This window comes from Brachyhypopomus gauderio, chromosome 16 (genome assembly GCF_052324685.1).
Source record: "Brachyhypopomus gauderio isolate BG-103 chromosome 16, BGAUD_0.2, whole genome shotgun sequence".
In the NCBI taxonomy this organism is placed as follows: domain Eukaryota; kingdom Metazoa; phylum Chordata; class Actinopteri; order Gymnotiformes; family Hypopomidae; genus Brachyhypopomus; species Brachyhypopomus gauderio.
The window spans coordinates 4,853,880-4,877,048 of NC_135226.1; the positions used below are offsets into that span (position 1 = coordinate 4,853,880).

General features: G+C 46.1%; 2 protein-coding genes across 4 annotated transcripts; both read left to right on the forward strand.

The window, feature by feature from the left end:
* The first annotated feature begins 954 nt into the window (after positions 1-954).
* On the forward strand, positions 955-14,884 carry rtn2a (reticulon 2a). Of its 3 annotated transcripts, XM_076976682.1 has the most exons (10): positions 955-1,159; positions 3,184-3,237; positions 3,640-4,155; positions 6,154-6,321; positions 9,245-9,452; positions 10,123-10,261; positions 12,144-12,213; positions 12,328-12,374; positions 12,503-12,561; positions 12,705-14,884. In XM_076976682.1, exons 1-10 carry the CDS (start codon positions 1,129-1,131, stop codon positions 12,778-12,780), a joined length of 1,368 nt encoding a protein of 455 aa, XP_076832797.1. In that variant the 5' UTR covers positions 955-1,128; the 3' UTR covers positions 12,781-14,884. The 3 variants fall into 3 exon arrangements, with proteins under 3 accessions (XP_076832797.1, XP_076832799.1, XP_076832798.1); XM_076976684.1 differs by lacking the exons at positions 955-1,159; positions 3,184-3,237; positions 3,640-4,155; positions 6,154-6,321 and adding an exon at positions 7,009-7,451; XM_076976683.1 differs by lacking the exons at positions 955-1,159; positions 3,184-3,237; positions 3,640-4,155; positions 6,154-6,321 and adding an exon at positions 7,017-7,368.
* Positions 14,885-16,391: 1,507 nt separating this feature from the next.
* rhoub (ras homolog family member Ub) lies at positions 16,392-22,169 on the forward strand. Its single transcript, XM_076976070.1, has 4 exons — positions 16,392-16,569; positions 16,714-16,918; positions 17,992-18,050; positions 20,215-22,169. The coding sequence occupies exons 2-4, from the start codon at positions 16,720-16,722 to the stop codon at positions 20,668-20,670; spliced, it is 714 nt and encodes a 237-aa protein (XP_076832185.1). The 5' UTR covers positions 16,392-16,569; positions 16,714-16,719; the 3' UTR covers positions 20,671-22,169.
* The last annotated feature ends 1,000 nt before the right edge of the window (positions 22,170-23,169 follow it).

A 23,169-nucleotide genomic window follows, 5' to 3' on the forward strand; every position in this document is an offset into this window, starting at 1 on the left:
GTGGAGTGATTAAGCGTGTTGGTTGACCTGATCTTTCAAGGGAATCGTGTTGATTCAGGTAAAACCAGACAGACACAGGGCAGTCTGTACACCTGTCTAGGAAGAGACGCACAGGTGTACAGACAGCAGTCATAGCACTTCAGGTCACTCCACTGGGATGCCCATAGTTACCCTAGTTAACTACAGTTAGACTGGCTCAGCTATATCTGAAGTCTCCACACTCCTCAGAATCATAATCATAAATTATATTTGTATCCTTAGAGTTGACCTCTAGCTTCTTAGCCAGATGTTCATTAAAGTTAAACATTTACAATGACAAGAAAAAAAGAATCATCAGATAATTCAGTGCAATGAAACGGAGAAGTGGAATTGGATTATGGAATATGTATCCTGTGGTCTTCCACCTTCCTGAATTCTAAAACGGGGTGGCTGCTTTATGCTGTCATGTGACGTTATGCTGTCATGTGACCACTCCTCATTGGCTACAGTAACTCGAGTGTGGCAAGTCAGGGTAGATGATGAATACATCATCAACAGCATCACCCTTAAGCCAGACTAAGAAGACGTGCAGCTACGGTTATACACTCAGAGCTTGTATATATGAGGTGGGCGAGTAACTGCATGTTGGACATACATGTATACACACATCACACACAGAAAACACTCAGACACACAATACACTGGCTAGACCTCAGCTGTTTGCCTGCAGTGTTTGGATTTAGAGAGAGGGGGAGAGAGAGGGGGAGCGAGGGAGAGAAAGAGAGAAAGAGAGAGGCAGGAGGGAGAGAGAGAGGGGGGGGAGGGAGAGTGGGAGGGAGAAGGAGAGAGAGAGAGGGAGGAGGAAGAGAGGGGGGGAGGGAGAGAGAAAGAGAGAGGGAGGAGGGAGGGAGAGAGAGAGGCTGGGAGAGGCTGGCGTGCTAGAGACAGAGAGGGTTAGGGTTTGCACAGACAGCGAGTGAGAGCAGGAGGCAGCAACGCTCTAAAGGAGGGGTGGAAGGGGGGAGGAGACGGACAACACAATGTGAGGGAGCCGGAAAGAGGACAGGGAGCAGCGTGGACGAGAGGGGACGAGAGGGGACGAGAGGGGGGTCTCCACACTGGACGAATCCAGCAGTGCCTTGATGGAGCATGGGTCAGGTTCTAGGATTCTCCCACTGCAGTGAGTGGATGCTTTGTTCTGTAATTCAGCACCCTGCTGGCATCCTTCCTCTCTCCTTATCTCTCTCTCTCTCCCTCCCTCTCTCCTTCTCTCTCTCTCTCTCTCTCTCTCTCTCTCTTTGTCTTGGATGGTATTATGGAGAGTTTGAAGTGTCATGTGTTTTGCTCTCTCTGGATGGGAGAGATGGCTGGTTGAGCAGAACTGAGCCTCTTGTTTTCGCTTATGCTGCAGTGCTAATGAATGACCCCCCCCCCCCCCCCCACCACCACCTCCACTCTCTCTCTGCTTCTCTCTCTTTTTTTTCTCTCTCTCTTTATCTCTCTCTTTCTCTTTCTCTTTCTCTTTCTCTCTCTCTCTGCTTCTCTCTTTTTCTCTCTCTCTCTCTCTTTATCTCTCTCTCTCTCTCTCTCTCTCTCTCTCTCTCTCTCTCTCTCTCTCTCTCTCTCTGTCCCACCACCTGAACCACATGTGTCGATGCAGATGTTAACAGATCTGAGAGTGGTAATTTCACTGTGAAGACCCTGAATGGGTTTGGTGCAGTTTTTAGTAGTGTCTTAGCATGGTGTCTCATGGTGTCTTAGTCCAGTGTTTTGGTCCAGTGTCTTAGTACGGTGTCTTGGCCTAACGCTGCCCCCCTGCCTGGTAGACTGTGCTTATGGGTGGGTCTGTGTGTGTGTGCTGCTGTGTGTGCTCCTGCACTCCGGAGGATAGTAATGCGGTAGTAGTGTGGCAGTAGTGAGGTAGTGGTGTGTAATAGTGAGGTAGTAGTGAGGTAGTAGTGAGGTAGTGGTGTGTAATAGTGAGGTAGTAGTGAGGTAGTAGTGAGGTAGTGGTGTGTAATAGTGAGGTAGTAGTGAGGTAGTAGTGAGGTAGTGGTGTGTAGTAGTGAGGTAGTAGTGAGGTAGTAGTGAGGTAGTGGTGTGTAGTAGTGAGGTAGTAGTGAGGTAGTGGTGTGTAATAGTGAGGTAGTAGTGAGGTAGTAGTGAGGTAGTGGTGTGTAATAGTGAGGTAGTAGTGTGGCAGTGAGGTAGTAGTGAGGTAGTAGTGAGGTAAAAGTGCGGCAGTAGTGAGGTAGTAGTGTGGGAGTAGTGAGGTATTAGTGTGGTAGTAGTGAGGTCTCCCTTGATTATATGTTTAGATTTGTCACATTTCCAGCTGAATGCACAATTACTTCTCTGTCTGTTTTCATGGCCAAACTTCCATCTGTAGTGAGAGATTCTTAAAAACAAAGAAAATTAACACCCACACATTGAGACATCTGTGTGTTTGTGGAAGTGTCTGAGGGCCTATGGAAGCGTCTGTGGGCCTGTAGAAGTGTCTGTGGGCCAATGGAAGTGTCTGTGGGCCTGTAGAAGTGTCTGTGGGGCTATGGAAGTGTCTGTGGGTTTGTAAAAGTGTCTGTGGGCCTGTAGAAGTGTCTGTGAGTTTGTAGAAGTGTCTGTGGGGCTATGGAAGTGTCTGTGGGTTTGTAAAAGTGTCTGTGGGCCTGTAGAAGTGTCTTTGAGTTTGTAGAAGTGTCTGTGAGCAGTCTCTAAAGGCCTGAAGTAGGGTCAGCTTGACAATCAACAGATACAGAACAGTTGAGTATTCAAACGAATGTAGCTAACCTGCTCAATGTGAACACTGCAGAAGAATTTTATTCCAAATGGGAAGAAGGTCTTGAGAGGGTGAGCAGCTGGTGAGGACAGATGTGGAGAAGAGTACTGTTGTCCTCTCTCTTCTAGAACATCTCTGGAGTGTGGTAGAACGCATCAAACTAGCTCTCGGCTAGGTTACACTCTCCACATTTTCACTATTGAAACATGACCTTGGACCTTTCCAACGAGGCTGCGTGTGACTCAACGGGCTCTTAAGCAGAGTTGTGTCGTGCTCAGGGCTCGTGTGACCTCCCCTCACGCTCCAGCTAGGCTGAGAATCGACTCGACCCATCCAGACAGGACCAGCGGAATGCAGAGCTGAGGATGTGGTGTAATGTTTCTGTTGCGCTGAAGTTCACCTGCAGGATTTGTGTGGTTGTGTTTCAGAGGAGTTTGGCTCTGTGTCCTCCACACCTGACTCCTCGCCTCCCTGTACAGATGGTAAGGATTGCTTCACATTATATTCACATGTTATAGGTGCGACCTACAGATTACACTCATACAGAAATATAGAAATATACTGATATGCTTATAGAACCCTGTAACTCTGTACTGTTGCATTTCATGACATCCCATCACCACTGAGAGAAACGTAGTCTGAACTCTTCCTTTCTCTTTCCTGGCACTCTGTCAGTGTCCTTGTCTTTCCGTGTTTACTCACATTAAACACGTGTGCGTACATGGCATGAGGTCGACTGAAATTTGCACGATACGTTCATTTACATAATGTGTTCCCAGGGCCATTCACATTTTGTGAGACTGCTGTGTCTCTGACTCTAGAACGCTTGCAGTTTGCTGTCACGATGCTACGAGTCTCCGCTAACCGTTTCTTCATCCTCTCAGGTGGTAATGAAGAGTCAGACTTCCCAGAGCTCCTCACTGCCAGGGAGTGGTCTGAGGATGAGGAAGGCCCTGACGATGATGACGGCGGCCTGAGCAGCCCCTCCGTGTGGGGGACGCCTCGCCAAAGCTCCTTTGAGCTGACCTTCTCCTACATCGCCTTCTCGGAGGGGGAGGCGTCGTCGCGGAGAGAGCCAGGCCGACGTCGGGGCGCTGGCAGGGGTAGGCGGAGTTCGCTACAGCGTATGGAGACCGTGGACGCCATCGTACCTCCAGACTCGCCTGCTGTGGACTGGGATCCCCATGCCTTCCTTACCACCGAAGGGGAACAGGAAGAGGAGCAGGATGTGGAGACGCATCCAGAACCAGCTGAGGACGTCCACCGGACTGAGAACGTCCACCGAACTGTAGAGAGTTCTGCTGAAGTCACAGAGAACTTTTCTGATGAAGAGACAAGGACACTCGGACAGGGGGGCGAGATGTCCGGCGCTCAGACACGCTGCATTATGGACACCCAAGGTAAGAAAATATCTCATAGAAGAAAATGTCTTCTTCCTGTTCATGGCAAAAACTAGGAATTCTGGTAAAAATGGTTATGCATAATTTTAGTTTATTCTCTTTGGTCATGGCAGTTTCGACAGGCATATTAGCTTATACATGTGTGCATGTATGTCTGTGTGAGCTGCTTGATGGTTCTCAACTATGATGTGATACAGTTCACACGCATGACACCATGAGATCTGTCTTAGTGTCACAGAGCCAAGCTGATAGCTGACAGTAATCTGTCCTGGCAGAATCAAACACTGGAAGAGTGATGTAGCACTTCACAAAACCCTGATATAAATTTCGCATCTGCACTGTTGAATAAACACTCATGATGTTAATTACTGTACCGCTGAACTCATTTGCTCTTTCTTTTACAAGTGCTAAAACACATTTTCTGAAATAGTGTTCTATTTTTTAACACAAATAAAACACAAATCCAAGAACTCAAACTTAGTTTTCTAAAGTGTATTCCTGCCTGACTATCAAGACAAACGTTAAACTTGTACATAAAAATACTGTACCTTCAAAACACAGATGAAATGGTCAACTGCATTACTGACTATTACAGTATTTTGCAGCCGCTAAAACCCAGGTTCTGAAATTGCTGTCATCTGGATTGAGACTGTAACGGCCATAACTCATGATTTGTATAATTTTTATACAATTTCAAGCCCTTCAGAAATAGTAATAAGAATAGAAAGGAAACTATAGGATCATAGCACAAGCTGTACAGATTTCCACTGATGGGATTAGTGGACCCTCATAGTACAGTTTGATCACTGATGGGATTAGTGGACCCTCATGGTACAGTTTAACCACTGATGGGATTAAGGGACCCTCATCATTCAGTTTGACCACTGACGGGATTAGGGGACCCTCATCGTACAGTTTTACCACTGATGGGATTAGGGGACCCTCATTGTGCAGTATGACCACTGATGAAATTAGGGGACCCTCATCGTACAGTTTGACCACTGATGGGATTAGGGGACCCTCATGGTACAGTTTTACCACTGATGAAATAAGAGCACCCTCATCGTACAGTTTGACCACTGATGGGATTAGGGGACCCTCATTGTTCAGTTTGACCACTGATGGGATTAGGGGACCCTCATGGTCCAGTTTGACCACTGATGGGATTAGGGGACCCTCATCGTTCAGTTTGACCACTGATGGGATTAGGGGACCCTCATGGTACAGTTTGACCACTGATGAGATTAGGGGACCCTCATCGTACAGTTTGACCACTGATGGGATTAGGGAACCCTCATGGTACAGTTTTACCACTGATGGGATTAGGGGACCCTCATCATACAGTTTGACCACTGATGGGATTAGGGGACCTTCATGGTACAGTTTGACCACTGATGAGATTAGGGGACCCTCATCGTGCAGTATGACCACTGACAGGATTAGGGAACCCTCATGGTACAGTTTGACCACTGAGGGATTAGGGGACCCTCATAGTTCATTTTGACCACTGATGGGATTAAGGGACCCTCACTTTCAACTCCAATTCTCACCCTCTTTCCTAGTATCTGTCCCTTATATCTAAATGTCATTTGCATCACTGCTCTACTACCCAAGTCGGCCCAACACTGAACCTTCTTAACAAATCACGTTGTTCTTTTCCTTTTGGATCCTAAATCGATTTGCCCTGGTTCTGTTTACTGTGTTTACACGTATGGACTGTACCAGGCAAGACAGATTGGAAGATTCTGCAGCTGTTCTGTCCCAACTCACTTAATTCAGGTTTATTCCATAATTCTCTACTGAGCTGTGTAGATTCAATTACACATCACTGCTTTCTCATTGGTTGATTACACCTTGTAAACTATGCGTTGAGTTAAATATTATACTCTATGATGATATGACATAAAGTATGTGCTGTTATGTATTGAGATGTGATGTGTAAAGAGCTGATGAGCATTTATGTCTTTTGGTGAATTAACAGTAGATTTAACTGTGCAGCTTTTGAGCTCCCTGTCTCCATGGAAATCTCAACCACATCACCGACTGAGGATACATCAAATGCAGAGCCTCCTCCGATTGGTCAAAATACTCAGGAAGAGCCGACCAGTGAACAATGGTTCTCCACGCTTAACCTATCAGAGCGGACGATACACATCCAGATAGCAGGTTAGACTGTGCTCTAGAAGTTTCCCTCACTGTTTTGAATGTTTTTTATGCCTTGTCATTATGGTGTCTGACATTGTTTTAGTTAGCACAGTTTCTCAGATCACAGATGAGAATTCATGATGGAAAGGTGGATGGTAAGAGGGAGAGAGAGAGGTAGAGAGAGAGGGGGAGAGAGAAAGAGAAAGAGGGGAGAGAGGGTGAGAGAGAGAGAGTCCTCTGGGATTGCTGTATTTTTGTCTCTACATCTATGTACACACGCACGCACGCACGCACGCACACACACGCACACACACACACACACACACACACGCACACACACACACACGCACACACACACACACACACACACACACACACACACACACAGCCTTGACTCTGTCCCACTGGTCCACATGCCTCCTGCCCCCTGTGGGACCCTGTACTAATCTATGATCATGTAGCTGCTTTGTTGTGTGTCTGTGTCTCACGTGGTCTTGGAATGCACTGGCACCTCCTATAGACCACCACACTCCCAAACTGCAGGCTCGGTGTCATAAATATCTCCTTTCCATGGTTTCACACTAACGCAGGAACCTGTGTTTACTGGTGTGAGTCTGCGTGGTGGTGTGTATCTGTGTTTCTCTCTGTGCCAGCCCAAGGTAAGTGTTTGTGTGTGCCTCTATGTCGCCCTCTGGTGTTCACGTGGGACTGCCTCAGTCTTTGATGGGGGCGGGTGTTGTTGAGTCAGTGTTATTTCTGGCTGGTGGACTGGCGTGCTGATGACTGCACACGGCAGGCTGCTAACAGCTCCAGGAGTCTGAGAGGTGGAGAGAGACAGGAGTTAGCTGACCCTCTGCAAGCAGCCAGCATGGCCAGCAGTAGAAGAACATCACTGTCAGAGCGTCTGGGCTGAAGAACGTCTGGCCTGAAGCTCCTACAGCGTTTCGAGCCACTCGGAGAAACCTGAGCTGTGGGATATTTGTGACTCGGAGACTAATCGCGTCTCTCGAGCGCTTGGCCAGCTCGACTTCTGCTCTGGCTCTGCCCGGAGCTGCAGGGATCTGGGAGGTCAGTGATCCGTTGGCACACTGTTCGTTTCAGCAGGGTTTTCCTCCTCGGTGACGTTAATGCTCTCCGCTGGTGTGACTGAGGTGCGGTGGTGGCCACTCTGCAGAGGAACTGTGGCTCTCTTGTGTGTCGTGTCTGTGTGGGTGTTGCTAATTAGATGGAAGGTTGCTTTGTGTGTGTGTGTGTGTGTGTGTGTGTGTGTGTGTGTGGGTGGGTGGGTGGGTGTGTACCAGGTAGATGTGGTTAGATACTTTAAACTTTGTATATGTTATTTTCCGTGACTCTCTGTAACCATCACGGTGCCTTGGACATTATGTAATATAATAATGTATTTTACTTATGTGATTTATGCATGAACAGTCCCTGACAAGAAGGTTAGTTAAACACAGCTGAGCTGTTTGCTAGACAGACAAGACGAGCTTTGTGTTGGTGGTGTAGGTGTGGTGACAGCCTGTGTTAATGTCATACTGAAACGATCCTGACCTGAAGAACAATGACTCACATGCAGAGGATTAAACACTGATGCTTGGTTTAAGTGCATCACTGCTTGGTTTAAGTGCATCACTGCTTGGTTTAAGTGCATCACTGCTTGATTAAGGGCATCACTGTATGTTTTAGCGCATCACTGTATGGTTTAGTGCATTGCTCCATGGTTTAGTGCATTGCTGCTTGGTTTTTGTGCATTATTGCTGTAATGGTCCTGCTCATAACTCTACAAAATAACTACGGAATGTTTCATTACGTTTTCAAGTGGCAACAGATTTGGAAAAATATTGAATTTACAGAATTTATTGCAGAAGTGCAAATTCAAAGGGACAGCCCCCATTGCAGTCAAACCCCATACCGCACATGATGCAAGACAAGCCGTCAGCACTGCAAGAGTGGATCAGAACCATATGCAGTAGGCACCCAGCGTGCTGGTGTACTCCACGCTAACCCCGTGGCGGTTGATGATTTGGGCTATTTCCAGCTGGGGTTTAGTGAGCAGACAGGGGGGGGGCGTGGCCTGTGCGAGTGCTGACTAAAGTTAGCCTCTGGGAATAAGGGCGTGAGACCACCTGCTCCTACAGTAGGCAGGTGTGTGTGCCAGTGCTCTGTCCTACAGAAATAGAGCACCTGCTGCTCGGTGTCACTCACGCCTGAAGGGCAGGCGTTGCTCCAGTGAGATAACGCTGGAGGGACCGGTCACGTCTCCTCCACCCTTCTCCCTCCCTCAGTAACCCGTCTGGCGTAGCGAGTCCGGAGTTCTTGGCTGTGACGTCTCCTGTGGATTTTGAAAGCCCCCCTTTAAAGGCGAATGTCATGAAGGGATACCGCACCGTATGAAGGGTCACCCTCTCACTCTCGCACCATATGCAGCGAGGAAGCAGGGCCTGGTTCTGACTCAGGCAGGGGTCAAAGGTCAGAGGTCAGAGCCCCGGGAGAGTGATGCGTACTGATATTCTTGTCAGCAAGGTGCTTAAAGTGGCTGTGGTTTAAACTACTCGGCCCCTTCTGTCCAGCACGGGCTATATTTAGGGTATGGGAGGTCCTACGCTCTGCTCATCCACAGATCTCTGTGTTCCTGTCTGTCTGTGCCAAACCGCAGATTTCTGTTACTGTATCTGTTACCTGCACAGTGGTGCTGATACATTATGGCTGTAATGGTCCTGTTCATAACTCATAACAAAATAACTAAGAAATATTTCATTGCGTTTTCAGGTGACAACAGATTTGTGACCGATTTTAAATGATCAGCAACATTATCGTTTAAGGTTGAAGTACTCCATTAAAGTTGTTAATAGATGAGGGTCTTCACATTCTCTCTCTCTCTCTCTCTCTCTCTCTCTCTCTCTCTCTCTCTCTCTCTCTCTCTTCCTCCCTGCATCCTCTGCAGTAATGGACATCATTTACTGGAGGGATATGGAGCGGACAGGCATGGTCCTCACTGGCCTGGTGGTGGCGCTGCTCTCACTCTTCCAGCTCAGCATCATCACTGTGGTCTCCACCCTCTCACTGGCCATCATGTGCTTCACCATCTCCGCACGAATCTACTGCAGTCTGCTGCATGCCCTGCAGCTCAGAGATGGCGCGCACCCCTTCGAGTGAGCGTGGGGCCTCGCCTCTTCTCTTTTCGTCTCTTCTCGTCTCTTCTCTCCTCGTCTCTTCTTGTCTATTCTCTTTTCTCCTTGTCTCTTCTCGTCTCTTCTCTCCTCGTCTCTTCTCTTCTCTCCTCGTCTCTTCTCTCCTCGTCTCTTCTTGTCTATTCTCTTTTCTCCTTGTCTCTTCTCGTCTCTTCTCTCCTCGTCTCTTCTCTCCTCTCCTCGTCTCTTCTCTCCTCGTCTCTTCTCTCCTCGTCTCTTCTTGTCTATTCTCTTTTCTCCTTGTCTCTTCTCGTCTCTTCTCTCCTCGTCTCTTCTCTTCTCTCCTCGTCTCTTCTCTCCTCGTCTCTTCTTGTCTATTCTCTTTTCTCCTTGTCTCTTCTCGTCTCTTCTCTCCTCGTCTCTTCTCTTCTCTCCTCGTCTCTTCTCTCCTCGTCTCTTCTTGTCTCTTCTCGTCTCTTCTTGTCTCTTCTCGTCTCTCCTCGTCTCTTCTTGTCTCGTCTCTTTTCTCCTCGTCTCTTCTCTCCTCGTCTCTTCTCTTCTCTTCTCTCCTCGTCTCTTCTTGTCTCTTCTCGTCTCTTCTCTTCTCGTCTCTTCTTGTCTCTTCTCTTCTCTTCTCGTCTCTTCTCTTGTGTTTCTGAACATGTCAGATGAGTGTCTTTGCATCCTGCAGATCCTATCTGGGCATGGACATTGGTGTGAGTGGAGACAAGGCTGAACACTGTATGCAGAGAGCAATCGTCCTGTCCTGCTCTGCACTGGACACCCTGAAGCGTCTGGTCTTCGTGGCTAATTTGTTTGACTCTCTCAAGGTGAGACTCAGGAAGGCCTAACAGAGCCCGTGTGTTATTGGCTTTGCTGTCTTTACCACCCGAGGGTGATGTGTTTTAGATGTTGAACCATTCAGAGCTCTGTCTTTTGCTTCCCATTTTGATTATAATTTACAGGCGTGTGTAATTAAGTGTGCTAATGGTGCTAATTAATCCACCAGCATTGCACCAGTTAACTCTGATGTCACAATCATTCATCATAGTTCTGATCTCACACTCCATCATAGCTCTGTCACACTCATTCATCATAGCTCTGATGTCACACTCATTCATCATAGCTCTGATGTCACACTCCATCATAGCTGTGATGTCACACTCATTCATCATAGCTCTGATGTCACACTCCTTCATCATAGTTCTGATCTCACACTCCATCATAGCTCTGATGTCACACTCATTCATCATAGTTCTGATGTCACACTCCTTCATCATAGCTCTGATGTCACACTCCGTCATCATAGCTCTGATGTCACACTCCGTCATCATAGCTCTGATGTCACACTCATTCATCATAGCTCTGATGTCACACTCCTTCATCATAGTTCTGATGTCACACTCCTTCATCATAGCTCTGATGTCACACTCCTTCATCATAGCTCTGATGTCACACTCCTTCATCATAGCTCTGATGTCACACTCCGTCATCATAGCTCTGATGTCACACTCCTTCATCATAGCTCTGATGTCACACTCCTTCATCATAGTTCTGATGTCACACTCCTTCATCATAGTTCTGATGTCACACTCCTTCATCATAGTTCTGATGTCACATTCCTTCATCATAGTTCTGATGTCACACTCCTTCATCATAGTTCTGATGTCACACTCCTTCATCATAGCTCGTTTTCTGCTCATGGTAGTTATGCGTGCTCCATCTCCTTCCTCCTGTTTGTCCACTTCACACCACCTCGTTGTTGAGATTCCCTTATCTGATTTGTTTTGATGACACACTTCCTGTCTTTAAAACTCCTCCATCAGGGATCTGCTTCCTCTCTTCTTCTGCGGTGGATTCTCCTCTGTTGGGTTGGGCTGTGTTGTTATTGCAGCCACACATTTCATCTCGCTTTCACTTCATCTTCAGATAAATAGCTGCCAGTTGTGGTCTGACAGTGTCATCCTACAAGACTTTTATTGTTTCAAACTGAAAACGTGAAGTGTGGAGCTCTCTCCGTTCAGGTCCTGTCTGAATAACCTGAACCCTCTTCATTTGCATAATCTGCCCCTCCCCTCCTAAGAACATGGCTCTCACACAACACAGGGTAAAGATAAAAGAGAACTCCTCACACTACATTTCTAGTCTTGGGTGTTCTGTGTAACTGTAATCACAATGTTAATGTAAACACAATCTCTTTCTTTCACATGTACTGTTTTCTAAAGCCCTGGTCCATTTCTCTCGTCGTCTTTTTAATCAGAACTTTAACATGTGAAATCGCACTGATGAACTTTAACATGTGAAAATCACAATGATCATTCTGTGCCACGTTTTCCTACTTTCTTAAACCATCCTTTTAGTTCCCATACTCCCAGTAAAGCCCAGTAAACCCAGACCCAGTCTGTCGTCCTGTTTGCACTGGGATACACAGCCCTTCCAGGAGGGACCAGGCTCCGTGGTCCCCACATTCTGACCTTCGTGGTATGTGTCATGGGAGATGAATGCTGTTCACCAGAGCAGGGCTGAGAGAAGCTCTCATTCTCTCAGAGCAACGGTCTCCAGTTTCAGACAGTGGTACTGGAATAACCACGCTGATACTCTCATTTGGAAGAGAAGCTCGTCCGTGTGGGATGGCCACGCCCACCAGGATCCCTCAACTGTGATTGGTTGTGTTTTTGCTTGTTTGGTAAAACGATGGTTTCTATTTTTCAGTTTCTGTTACTGATGTATCTGATGACATATCTTGGGGGCCTTTGTAACGGTCTTACTCTGCTCATCATCGGTATGGCCAAATCTATGACCACAGCCTTGTTAAAAATGTAAACAAAAATATTACTTCAACGTCACTGGTTAAGTGCTGGTGTAACGGGTCTGGGTCGGGCCGGGTCTGTTTCAGGAGTGATTGGTGTCTTCTCCCTCCCCCTCTTCTACAGGCAGTACCAGGTAATCATTCACGTCCTCCTTCTGTTTTTTTAATGCACAAGTTGCTTAGGGAGTCTGGTGATTGTCAGTGGAGAGTGTAGGTTTTTTGTTGTGATGAATGTTTACAGTTCTGAATTCCCCCTATTTAGGATCAAATTGACAGCCTGTTTGCCGTCCTACAAGCCCATGTTGACAACGTTAAAGACATGTGAGTGTGACTCCTACCCACTGATACATATCATATATTTTTTCTTTTTTTTACTGTAAACTTTGCCATACTGTTTATTTTGCCAGCTATTGTGTATAATTATTAATGAATTAATTATGTAATTATTCTTGTTTTCATGACAGCATGAATCGACTGGCCCAGGGTGGTGGCCCCGCCCCTGACTCCACCCCAGGCGGAGCCAAACCCAAAACCCTGTGAGGCGTCACAGAGAAGCGAATCAGAGAGATGTGGGAGGAGCAATAGGCTGTCACTCAGATGTCTTAATCAAAAGTCTTTATCCGTCACCACTTCCAGAACAATAGGGGAGAGACTAATGAAGCTGTAAAGTAAAGAAAGATGATGATGCATAAGAAAAAGAGGAGATTTGATGTCGCAGAATTTATAGCTACTTGATTGGTCCATTTCAAAACCTGCTATATGACTATGAAAGGTACCAGGGTCTCTATAGCAACCAGAGGAGCCGTGAATGTGGTCAGGACAATGATGGGGTCAGCGAGACGAGACCCTGCACGTATGAGGTGGTGCACCAGAACTTTCGGAAACAAGAATAAACTGAGTTTGTCTGAAATTAGATGAACCAAAACAAAGAATTAAAGGGCCAGTTTAGTAGATCCATCTTCACTTTTGATGGTTTTAAGAGAATGGCATACATACACGTGTGTGTGTGTGTGTGTGTGTGTGTGTGTGTGTGTGTGTGTGTGTGTGTGTGTGTGCACCTATAGAAACACCTGCTATGAACCCTGCATTATCAGTTCTTTTCTCCTTTGTGAATCTGTCTTTAAAACAAGCCCCCCCAGCACCGACTGTCTTTAAAACAAGCCCCCCCAGCACCCCCCCCCCCCCCTTCATGAGTGTGCCATGTAAAAACTTCAACATGTTTTGGTGTTTGTTGAGGTCCACCACAGCAGTACCAGACTAGCCCATCATCCTCACTCTCATTACCTCATGCCAAAGCTTATTAGACATCTGGTATTATAAGACATTTACATGAGGATAAGAACACATTTATACCACATTGAGTCCGGTTCTTGAAATTAAGAGTGAAATGAAAACTGAACTTTCACATTTAAAGTTAACAACAACATTTAGAACAACATATAGAGCTCATATCAGGATTTTTTGTTATGGTTAGCCTAAAATACTGTATGTTTGCTACACTACACTCTATATGACACACTGACCTGCATACAGATGCTAATATTTGGTGAAGAAATTATGCATTTTTGGCTGACTATGAAATGACATGACAGAAAAACTGGTCTCAGATCAGTTGAGAGTAGTAGGTTTGGAAAAGATAAGGAGCATAAGGATCATCTCACAGGAAAGGTCAACATCTCCCAGGAAAGGTCATCAGGATGTACTCAGAGAGCAGCAGTAGCTCTGGGTTAACTCCATCCTAATGGAGTCATCTGGAATCTGAAATATGACCTTTTACATCCCCAAAGTGTCATAATACCATCACTACTCATAAGGCCTTGATGTGCTTCACTGATGCATAAAACATCGCCTCAAATCCCCAAAAGGGTTTACTACTGGTGTTCATGAAATTGTTTCAACCAGAATTGCCTTATTTGTTTGTGCATGTGTGTGCGTGTTTGTGCTTGTGTGAGTGCATTCGTGCGTGCGTGCGTGTGTGTGTGTGTGAGAAAGATTCTCAGGCCTCAGTGATCTGGGCATAGTAATGGCATGCCCTTGTTATTGTCCAAAAACTCATCAGCCATGAGCTGTGTTGATCACCCACCCCGTCCTCCACCCCGTACTCCACCCCGCCCTCCACCCCGCCCTCCACCGTCTCTGTGTGAGGAGGTAACAGCAGACACTGCTGGTCTTCATGAGGGGCCAGTCTGAGAAACACTGTAAACATAGACTCCTGTAAGCGTAAGTAAACTCCTGTAAGCATACTGTGACCTTCATTTGAGAGCTTTTCTGACAACCTGAGCCCAAAGATGTCCTGCGTCCTGCGTCCTGCGTCCAACTCTTCCTCCAGCCCTCTGAACATGATCTACACTGAATCCTGAATGGAAGAATCGGAATATATACCTGCAGAACAACAGAGAAGACGTTGTACTGTACTTACGAAATGTTTCACAGCAAAACCGTCAGTGTTTTATTTACAGCTACACCATCAATCCGGCATGGTGTGGATCTACACGCTACACCCGTAGTGCGCTCACTTCTCTCTCAGACATTATCTCTCCCCTTAGCTAAAAGCCAATTGAACTTTTTTGTATTTTCAGCAAGCAAAGACAAATCTTGAATCTTGCAATAATATGTTGGGAATAAATATAAAACAGTTACTTTACCCCTCTATTGCATGACTTATTATTTAACCATGATAAAAATGTTTTATGTATGTAAAAGTGCTTTTTAATGGAAATTTTAAATAATAATAAAATTAATATTTTAAGGGGAGGTAGTTGGTAAATTGTTGCCATATGCCATGGAAAGTACCATAAAATCAAATTTTTTCCCAAAAACAAACTTTTAGTGAAAATTGGACTAAGGAAATCCAGATTATAAGTAATGATATATTTTACCCAATATTTAAACAGATACATTAAACCAATTCTACTTTTCATTTGGAATCTAAGGTAAGGTACATACGCCTGTAGTAAGACGTGTGCCACATCTCTCTTGACCACCTAGTGAAATGTAAAATAAAGAACCATGATATAAAAGATTGTGATAGAATGTCATAATATATGAAACATTTATTACTTTTTTATTATAAAATACCTTAAGTTGTTTCTTCTGGTTCTGCCCCTGTGTCTACCTGACTCTGACCTGTTACAACTCTCATTCAGGTTCACATCTACATCATCCATATTTGCCTATAGTTGCCATATGGCAACAATTTAATTTTACAATTTTATACAAAACTTATAGCATCTAAACTGGTATTATTGATGAATAAGTGGACATACCCCAGATAGTATTTTTTTTTTCCTTCAAGAAACTTCAAGGATTTGGGGGGCCTTCAGGTCATGAACTTCAGTGTGGTGTGTCAATGGGAAAATGAGGTACAAACATGGACTTTCTGGTCATGTGATGTCAAAAGTTGCTGTTCTTGTCAAAGTAGAAGTCTCCCCTACCCTCCCAATTAAATAGTAACATGAATTTTATATTTAACTTTTTATTAAAACCAAGATAAAGTAATTGTTGCCATATGTCAACACTATGCCATAAAGGGTTACCAGGTGTCCTCTCTGTCTCCATGCACCACGGCACCGTTTACGTTTATGTCATAGAAAGCTGAAAGTAGTTAAATGTATTCATTTGAATATATTGTGTTTTTACAGTGATGAAAAGCAAATCCAGTGCGTCATACTGAATTTAATAACAATTTCCCGACAATTCGGTGTGTTCACCGCCAGATGGCGACACGTTCGTTGCTTTTAAACGCGCATGAGTCGCACATTAGAATCTTTCTTACGCGTGTGTAACACTAAAACATAGTGTTTTGTGTTTAAGTTTTTAATGCGCGTTTTAACTGACCTAAATGTTTATGACATTTACAATAATTTGTTTTCATTTTCTATTTTTTTTGGCCATTACGATGCGCAGCATTTCATATCACAAGCCTTATTTAGAGCAATTAAATTGCAAGATATGGTGACATTTGCATTGGCAAAAAAACAAAAACACTCAAAAAAAACCCCGTTGTAATGCAGAAATGACACCTCTAACAATCTAACAAGTTATGAAACTACTCTAACAAACTTGCAAACCTTGTGAAATCCACTTAGACTCTAGATGTCACTGTCCAGCCTAAAGAAACAGCCCGGGCAGGCTCGGTCATTCAGAAACGAGCCGCTCCCAGCACAAAGGAGCGCTGCACCGAGTCGGAACCGGCGCGTCTCTTCAAAGGGCGCGAGGGGAGGGGAGAGTCGGACCAGGTCCCGTTTAAAGCGTCGCCCCGTGCTGCGCGTGCAGTTCCGTGCGCAAGTGGCTTCGACGGTGCGTCGTTTGTGTGAGGCGCTCGTGCACGTATGTTTAATGGAAATATTGATTATGTCATTAATAATGACGTCTGCAGTCAAGAGAAGCGCGTAACAGGTGGCCATGGTGGTTTGCTTTGTCCTGTGGTTAACTTTTGGCGTTGCTCAATTCTTGTGATTTATTAACGACCAGCGACGGATGGATTATAACAGTCTGATGGCCCCTCCGGTTCCGCCGCACAAACCCAGGTCCGGACGGCCCGCGGACGCGCAGGAGCGGGTGCTGAAGTGCGTGCTGCTCGGAGACGGCGCCGTGGGGAAAACGAGCCTTGTGGTCAGCTACACGACCAACGGCTACCCGACCAAATACGTCCCGACTGCGTTCGACGACTTCTCTGGTAAGCCAGGCGCGCGGATCCGGATTATAATCCAGCCGATACGGTAATTGGACCTACGTGGATGTCGCAAGTTTTGCTCGATTTCCCGTAACTTGCATAAAAAGTTGCATAAACTCTATAAGTCTATTTGTCTGGGCAGCAGGGTAAGGGCATTTTGACTTTAATTTTCTGTTATCTGCTAACACATGTATGAGTCAGAACCGAGTCCCTTGTAAACCTTTGACCAAGCATGACTCACTCTTATAGACTTTTCTCGAATTTATCACTCGACTTTTTAAATGGATGAACAGTTTATCCGTTTATGATCAAAGGGTTTTGCACGTTTTTTGGTTTTAAGAGTGTTTGCAAACTATTTGCCCACCAATATTTCGAACTAAACGGAATATTCGGATTTGTCATCAAAAGTCTCGTAGCAAATGTCTTGTGCAACTTCGCACTGCTCTTCTGAACTTTAAAGTGTGGCGTGTCCGAGATGTTAAGCTCCTGCGTGGAGGTGTCTGCGTGACGAGCTCGTGTGGGGTTTGTGCCACGGTGGCTGACGTCATAGCCCAAGCGCTTTGAACCTGCGTGACGTCTGAACAACTGATTTCCAAGATTACGCAATTCTGCAGGTGGCACTCCGGGGCAAAGAGTGCAACCAAAGGCGGATCAAATGACGGCGGTTTGGGCCGTGTGAAACGATACGGCCTCCTGTTGTACTGTGTGTCTGTAAGCGAGCTGTACCTCGACTAAACTTTACGCAAACAAAGTTCTGTTTGGAGTTTACACTGTAATGGGGTCGAAAGGGCCACGGAGCCAACTCCCAGTTCTAGGGGAGTTTACTCCTGAGATTGTCAGGGTAAGTTGTGCTTTATGGCTTACATATGTCATATACATATGCTACCTTATGGTCTCAATAATCATAGTCTTATGTTGAGAGTTGAATCGGTGGATGCAGAAGTGTGTGTGGGTGTCCGTGTGGGTGTCCGTGTGAGTGTGTGTGTGTGTGTGTGTGTGTGTGTGGGTGTGTGTGTGTGTGTGTGTGTGTGTGTGTGTTACTCACCTCTATCATGATGTTCCTCTGTTCCTTGCAGCAGTTGTACAGGTGGATGGACACCCAGTCAGACTACATCTCTGTGACACAGCTGGTCAGGTAAAGAAGACACACACACACACACACACACACACACACACACACACACATACACACACCCACTCTCACAAGCACACCCACTCTCTCTCTCTCTCTCTCTCTCTCTCTCTCTCTTTCTTGTTCACATAAACACTCCATAGAAATAATGTATTCAGTATATCTCTCTATCATACACACACATTCCACACAGTAAAGTTAGATGGCCACATAAGCCGGGTTTCCATCCAAGCCTTTCGAAAAAATAATGCGCAATTTCCAAGTTTCGGCAGAAAAAAATGTGAATTAAGCCTTGTTTCCATTCATTACAGTTATGCGAATAAACTTTAGATCACGTGAAAGGACGCCAAACAATAGTGGTTTTACGTCCATCTGGCAGTTACGCATTTTTGCACGTTGAGGTTTTGAAACATTTTTTTCTTTTTCTTTTCTATACATGGAGAAGTTAAATTCAATTTTTGCTCTCTCCAGAACTGTTTTTGTATGCATTTGCCATTTTTACATCGCGATCGTGTACAGAACCACATGACTTGAGGCATGATACGCCATCGTTTATGCGAAAAACCCTTTTCCATCCAGTTTTTCCGAATTTTGGCGATGCAATAATCTAACTTTTCCACCTCCTCCTAGCGTAATAATCTTTTTGCGATATTTGGGGCTTTTTTCGAATTTTGGTCTTTTTCCATCCAGTTTTTTTTATGCGCATTTTCAAAATGCGCAAAAACTCGGTGGATGGAAAACCCTCTATAGATGCGGAACTAATATACTGGCAGTGACAGCTTCTGAGAGAACCAGAATATGAAGACATACTCCCCGTCAGTGGCACAGAGGGAGGGAGTCTTCACAGGGAGGGGGTCTACATGGGGAGGGGGTCTTCACAGGGAGGCAGTCTTCACGGGGAGGGGGTCTTCACGGGGAGGGGGTCTACACGGGGAGGGGGTCTACACAGGGAGGGGGTCTTTACAAGGAGGCAGTCTTCACAGGGAGGGGGTCTAAACGGGGAGGGGGTCTTCACAGGGAGGCAGTCTTCATGAGGAGGGGGTCTTCACAGGGAGGGGGTCTACACGGGGAGGGGGTCTTCACAGGGAGGCAGTCTTCATGAGGAGGGGGTCTGTGAGAGTATGTGTAGTTCCTTACTCTGTCTATGTTTATTATGAGAAACAGTTAATCAGACATGCGGGTAACACTTCACAGATATGTGAGTTAATCGGACACAAACACTTTACAGATCTGTGCATGTTTCACATAGTTTGAAACTCTTCATCGCCATGTTTGAAAACCTTACAAATGACTGAACTCTCCAAACACTCAAGTCTTTATCTTTTACTGTGAAGGTTAACCAACCATTCTGGCCTTTTGGTAAACAGTAAGTAAAGCCTCCTTCCTTGTAGCTGGTGAAGCACACCGCGGACAACGTGTCCCAGCAGACCTCAGAGTGAGGCTGTCTCATGGGTTTCAGAGAGGAAGGATAATTGTCATGCCATATACATACATCACAGTCTACAGTCACTAGACTAGAAACACAGCACCTTGCTTCATTTAATCTTCCCTACAGATTATGAGTTTTGAAAGGCCCGGTGTCTGCTGAAACAATATAATACTAGCTGTAGCGAGTCATGATTGTGTGATTACACAGTATATCTATATCACAAGACATTTGAATGCTGGCTGTATTTTGCTGTTCTTTAAAAGGTATCAGTAGTGGGAGGGAGGGGTTAAATCTGCTCTGAGCTGGCTGAGTGTTCTTAAGACTTTGAGGGGCCCTGTTCTCTAAGCTTTGTGGATCTACAGTGTTAATTTACTTGATTTGTGTAGTGTAGCGGGCGGGTGTGTCACAGCTACACGCTTTGGCAGAGTTTAAAAGATTTCTGCTCTGCAGTAATGGTGGATACCTCAGTATACACCAGCCTATAAAGTTAGATTTAATTGATTCTATGAACAGTGAACCACCACAGAGCTAATCAAAGGGAATTTTATTGTTTAAAGAGAGATTTAGAATTCCAGGGAAGATTTTAGAGCTGAACGTGCCCTTGGATTTGACCTTGTTATGAAACATTTTATTAAGTACTGCATGATATGTGTTCACAAAACAATTGCTACTTTTATAATGACACCCTCCCTTCCCTCTCTCTCCCTCCGCTTCTCTATCCCTCCATTCCTCTCTCAGGACGAGTTTGACAAACTGAGGCATTTCTGCTATTCGAGGACAGACGTCCTCCTCCTCTGCTTCAGCGTGGTAAGCCCCGCCTCCTTCCAGAACGTGGGCGAGAAATGGGTCCCGGAGATACGCCGACGGTGCCCGCTCACCCCCTTCCTGCTGGTCGGGACCCAGTGTGACCTGAGACAGGACGTCAAGGTCCTGATCGACCTGGCACGGCAGCAGGAGCGACCCGTCCCCGAGCAGGACGCCCGAGCGCTGGCCGACAAGGTGGGGGCCGTCAGCTACGTGGAGTGCTCTGCTCTCACCCAGAAGAACCTGAAGGAGGTGTTTGATGCCGCCATCGCCCTGGGACTGCGACAGGCGGACAGACGGGCCCGTCGCCAGCGCCCGGTGCACAGCACGGCCGATAAGATGAGGATGCTCTCCAAGGCGTGGTGGAGGAAGTACGTTTGTGTGCAGTAAAGCAGGCGACGTGAAGGGAGTCCAGGAAGGGCGGGTTCTGGGTCCCGGAGAGGCGGGCTCTGGCTCCTGGCTCACAGGGACAAAGGGACATGTCCTGTGGTCTCTGGGAGGTTCACGCAGATGGAGGAAACAGTGACAGAGAAGGCGAGGTCCAGCCAGCAGGAGTCAGGAGCAATGCTACCATCTCAGTGTCCACAGTGAGCTGAGTTATTAGCTGTGGCCCTCAGAACTGTGTTATTAGCTGTGGCCCTCAGAACTGTTATTAGCTGTGGCCCTCAGAACTGTGTTATTAGCTGTGGCCCTCAGAACTGTTATTAGCTGTGGCCCTCAGAACTGTTATTAGCTGTGGCCCTCAGAACTGTGTTATTAGCTGTGGCCCTCAGAACTGTTATTAGCTGTGGCCCTCAGAACTGTGTTATTAGCTGTGGCCCTCAGAACTGTTATTAGCTGTGGCCCTCAGAACTGTTATTAGCTGTGGCGGTCAGAGCTGTTCAAGGTGAAGGACCTCTTCACCTTGCTATGATTTTGAAAAATTGAACACCATTCTCTGTTGCATATCAAGGTGGTATTTACTTACCCATGTCTGATAAATGTGTATTTTATTTTATTTTGGCAATGTCAACACTGGTCATCAATCTCAGTGCTGTTTGCACTCTCTCTATCCCTCTCTCACACACTCCCTCTCTCTATCTCTCTCACACCCACACACTGCCTCACTCTCACACTCCCTCTCTCTCACACACTCCCTCTCCGTCTCCCTGTTGCCCTCTGGACAGTGTTTAGTCAGTGCCCGTGTTTAAGCCTGCCTGATTGTTCTTGGCTGATTCCACAGAAACCTCTTTGCTCCTGTGAGGCAGGGCAGCGCCCTGTAACGCTTACGGTTTCATTCCTGTCACCTTCACGTTCAGAATCACTTTGTTCTGTCTTTCAAAAGGTAATGAAATATGAAGCAGGTTGACGGTGCCGGTACTGAATGTGTGGTCCGGAGTGGGGAGGGAGTCTGTCTCTCCCGGTTAAGCTTCATTGTAAATATGTATGTAATATAAAGTCCTCTTAGGGGCTGTGTTGGTTAACACACTGGCCTGAGCGTCTGCTGCACACTGTTGTGGTGAGGACAAGCCCAGTGGTGTGTTCTGTGAGCTACGTTTACTCCTGTGTGCCTCTCGGGATCATTTCTCAAATGACTTGGCAATTAAATGTAAACTGTACAGCAAAGGAAAAAAAAGATCTGACTGGTGTAAATGACATGGCCTGTGCTGAGGGTGTGGCCTATACTGAGGGTGTGGCCTGTGCTGAGTGTGCGGCCTGTGCTGCAGTGCCGTAACTTTAATCAGGGGATAATCTGTTGATTTTTGTATATTGTTATAATTTGATGCTATTGCTGCTTCCTGTGTCTCTGTCCTTTGAAGATCACTCCTGATGGGTCATGTGACTGTGTTCATTTCCTGTTTCCTGTTCCTCCTAACCATGAAAAATACATTCAGTTCTTTGAACCAAAAGTGAAATTTCTTTGTCTTTTATTGCCTGTTGTCCATGACTTTAAGACGAATGAATAAAAATGATAATAATAATGAGAGTATGGTATGGTAATGAGAGTATAGAGTTTGACTCTAAGCGTGAACAAAACATAATCATTGTGAATGCGTCTACAGGCCTGCTGTTGGCATGGATACCTACTTTGTTTTCCAAGATATGATTAATCTGGAAGTGTCGGCCCAGCTGACTGTACAGAGAATATGGGTCTGATAGGCATGAAAGAACAGTTCATTTGGCTGTCTTCGCCACGGTAACAGAGTCCATCCCAGCAATTTATTGGATTTGTCTGAGACAAGCCAATCACAGAGGGAAAACCACAGTCTCTTCTCTCCTGTCCAATCACAGAGGTAGGCCAGTTTTAATGATTGCCTTCGTGAGAGTTTTAAAATGTGTCTGAAATCCAGACGAGGTCAAGCCTAGAGACGGGCCACTCCTGGTAGACATGTCTTCTGTTCCAGTGAAGAGGTAATTAAGGTAAAATAGAGATTAACTGAGCCGTGGCCGTGATCAGGAGTGCTGCTGGTGTGTGGTTGGCTAAGCGTTCTGGTTGTTATTGGTGGAGTGAAGTAAGAGTAGTATAAAAGTACTGTGTGCGTGTGAGTGTCGGGACGGCCCTGAACAGGAACAGCTGTGGCATATGACGAGTCAACACCCCTGCGTCGGATGCCTGGTTTCATTTGAGCCAAGCCCAGCTAGGCGACGTGGGTAGGTCTGGTCCGGTCTGGGAGCGTGGGCTGGTTCTGTGGAGTATTACTGTGGGAAGATGCAGACCTCTTACACAGCTGTGGGGGGGGGGTCTGGAATCACAGTGCCAGACCTCAGTCTTCAGGATAGTGTGGGTTCCCACCATAATTATTTGGTCTGTGTCTATAATGTCTGTGCAATGAAGCGTGAAAGGCGATGAGCTGTGGGACAGCTGCACAGGCCTGTCCCCTCGTCCCCTCGTCCCCCCGTCCCCTCGTC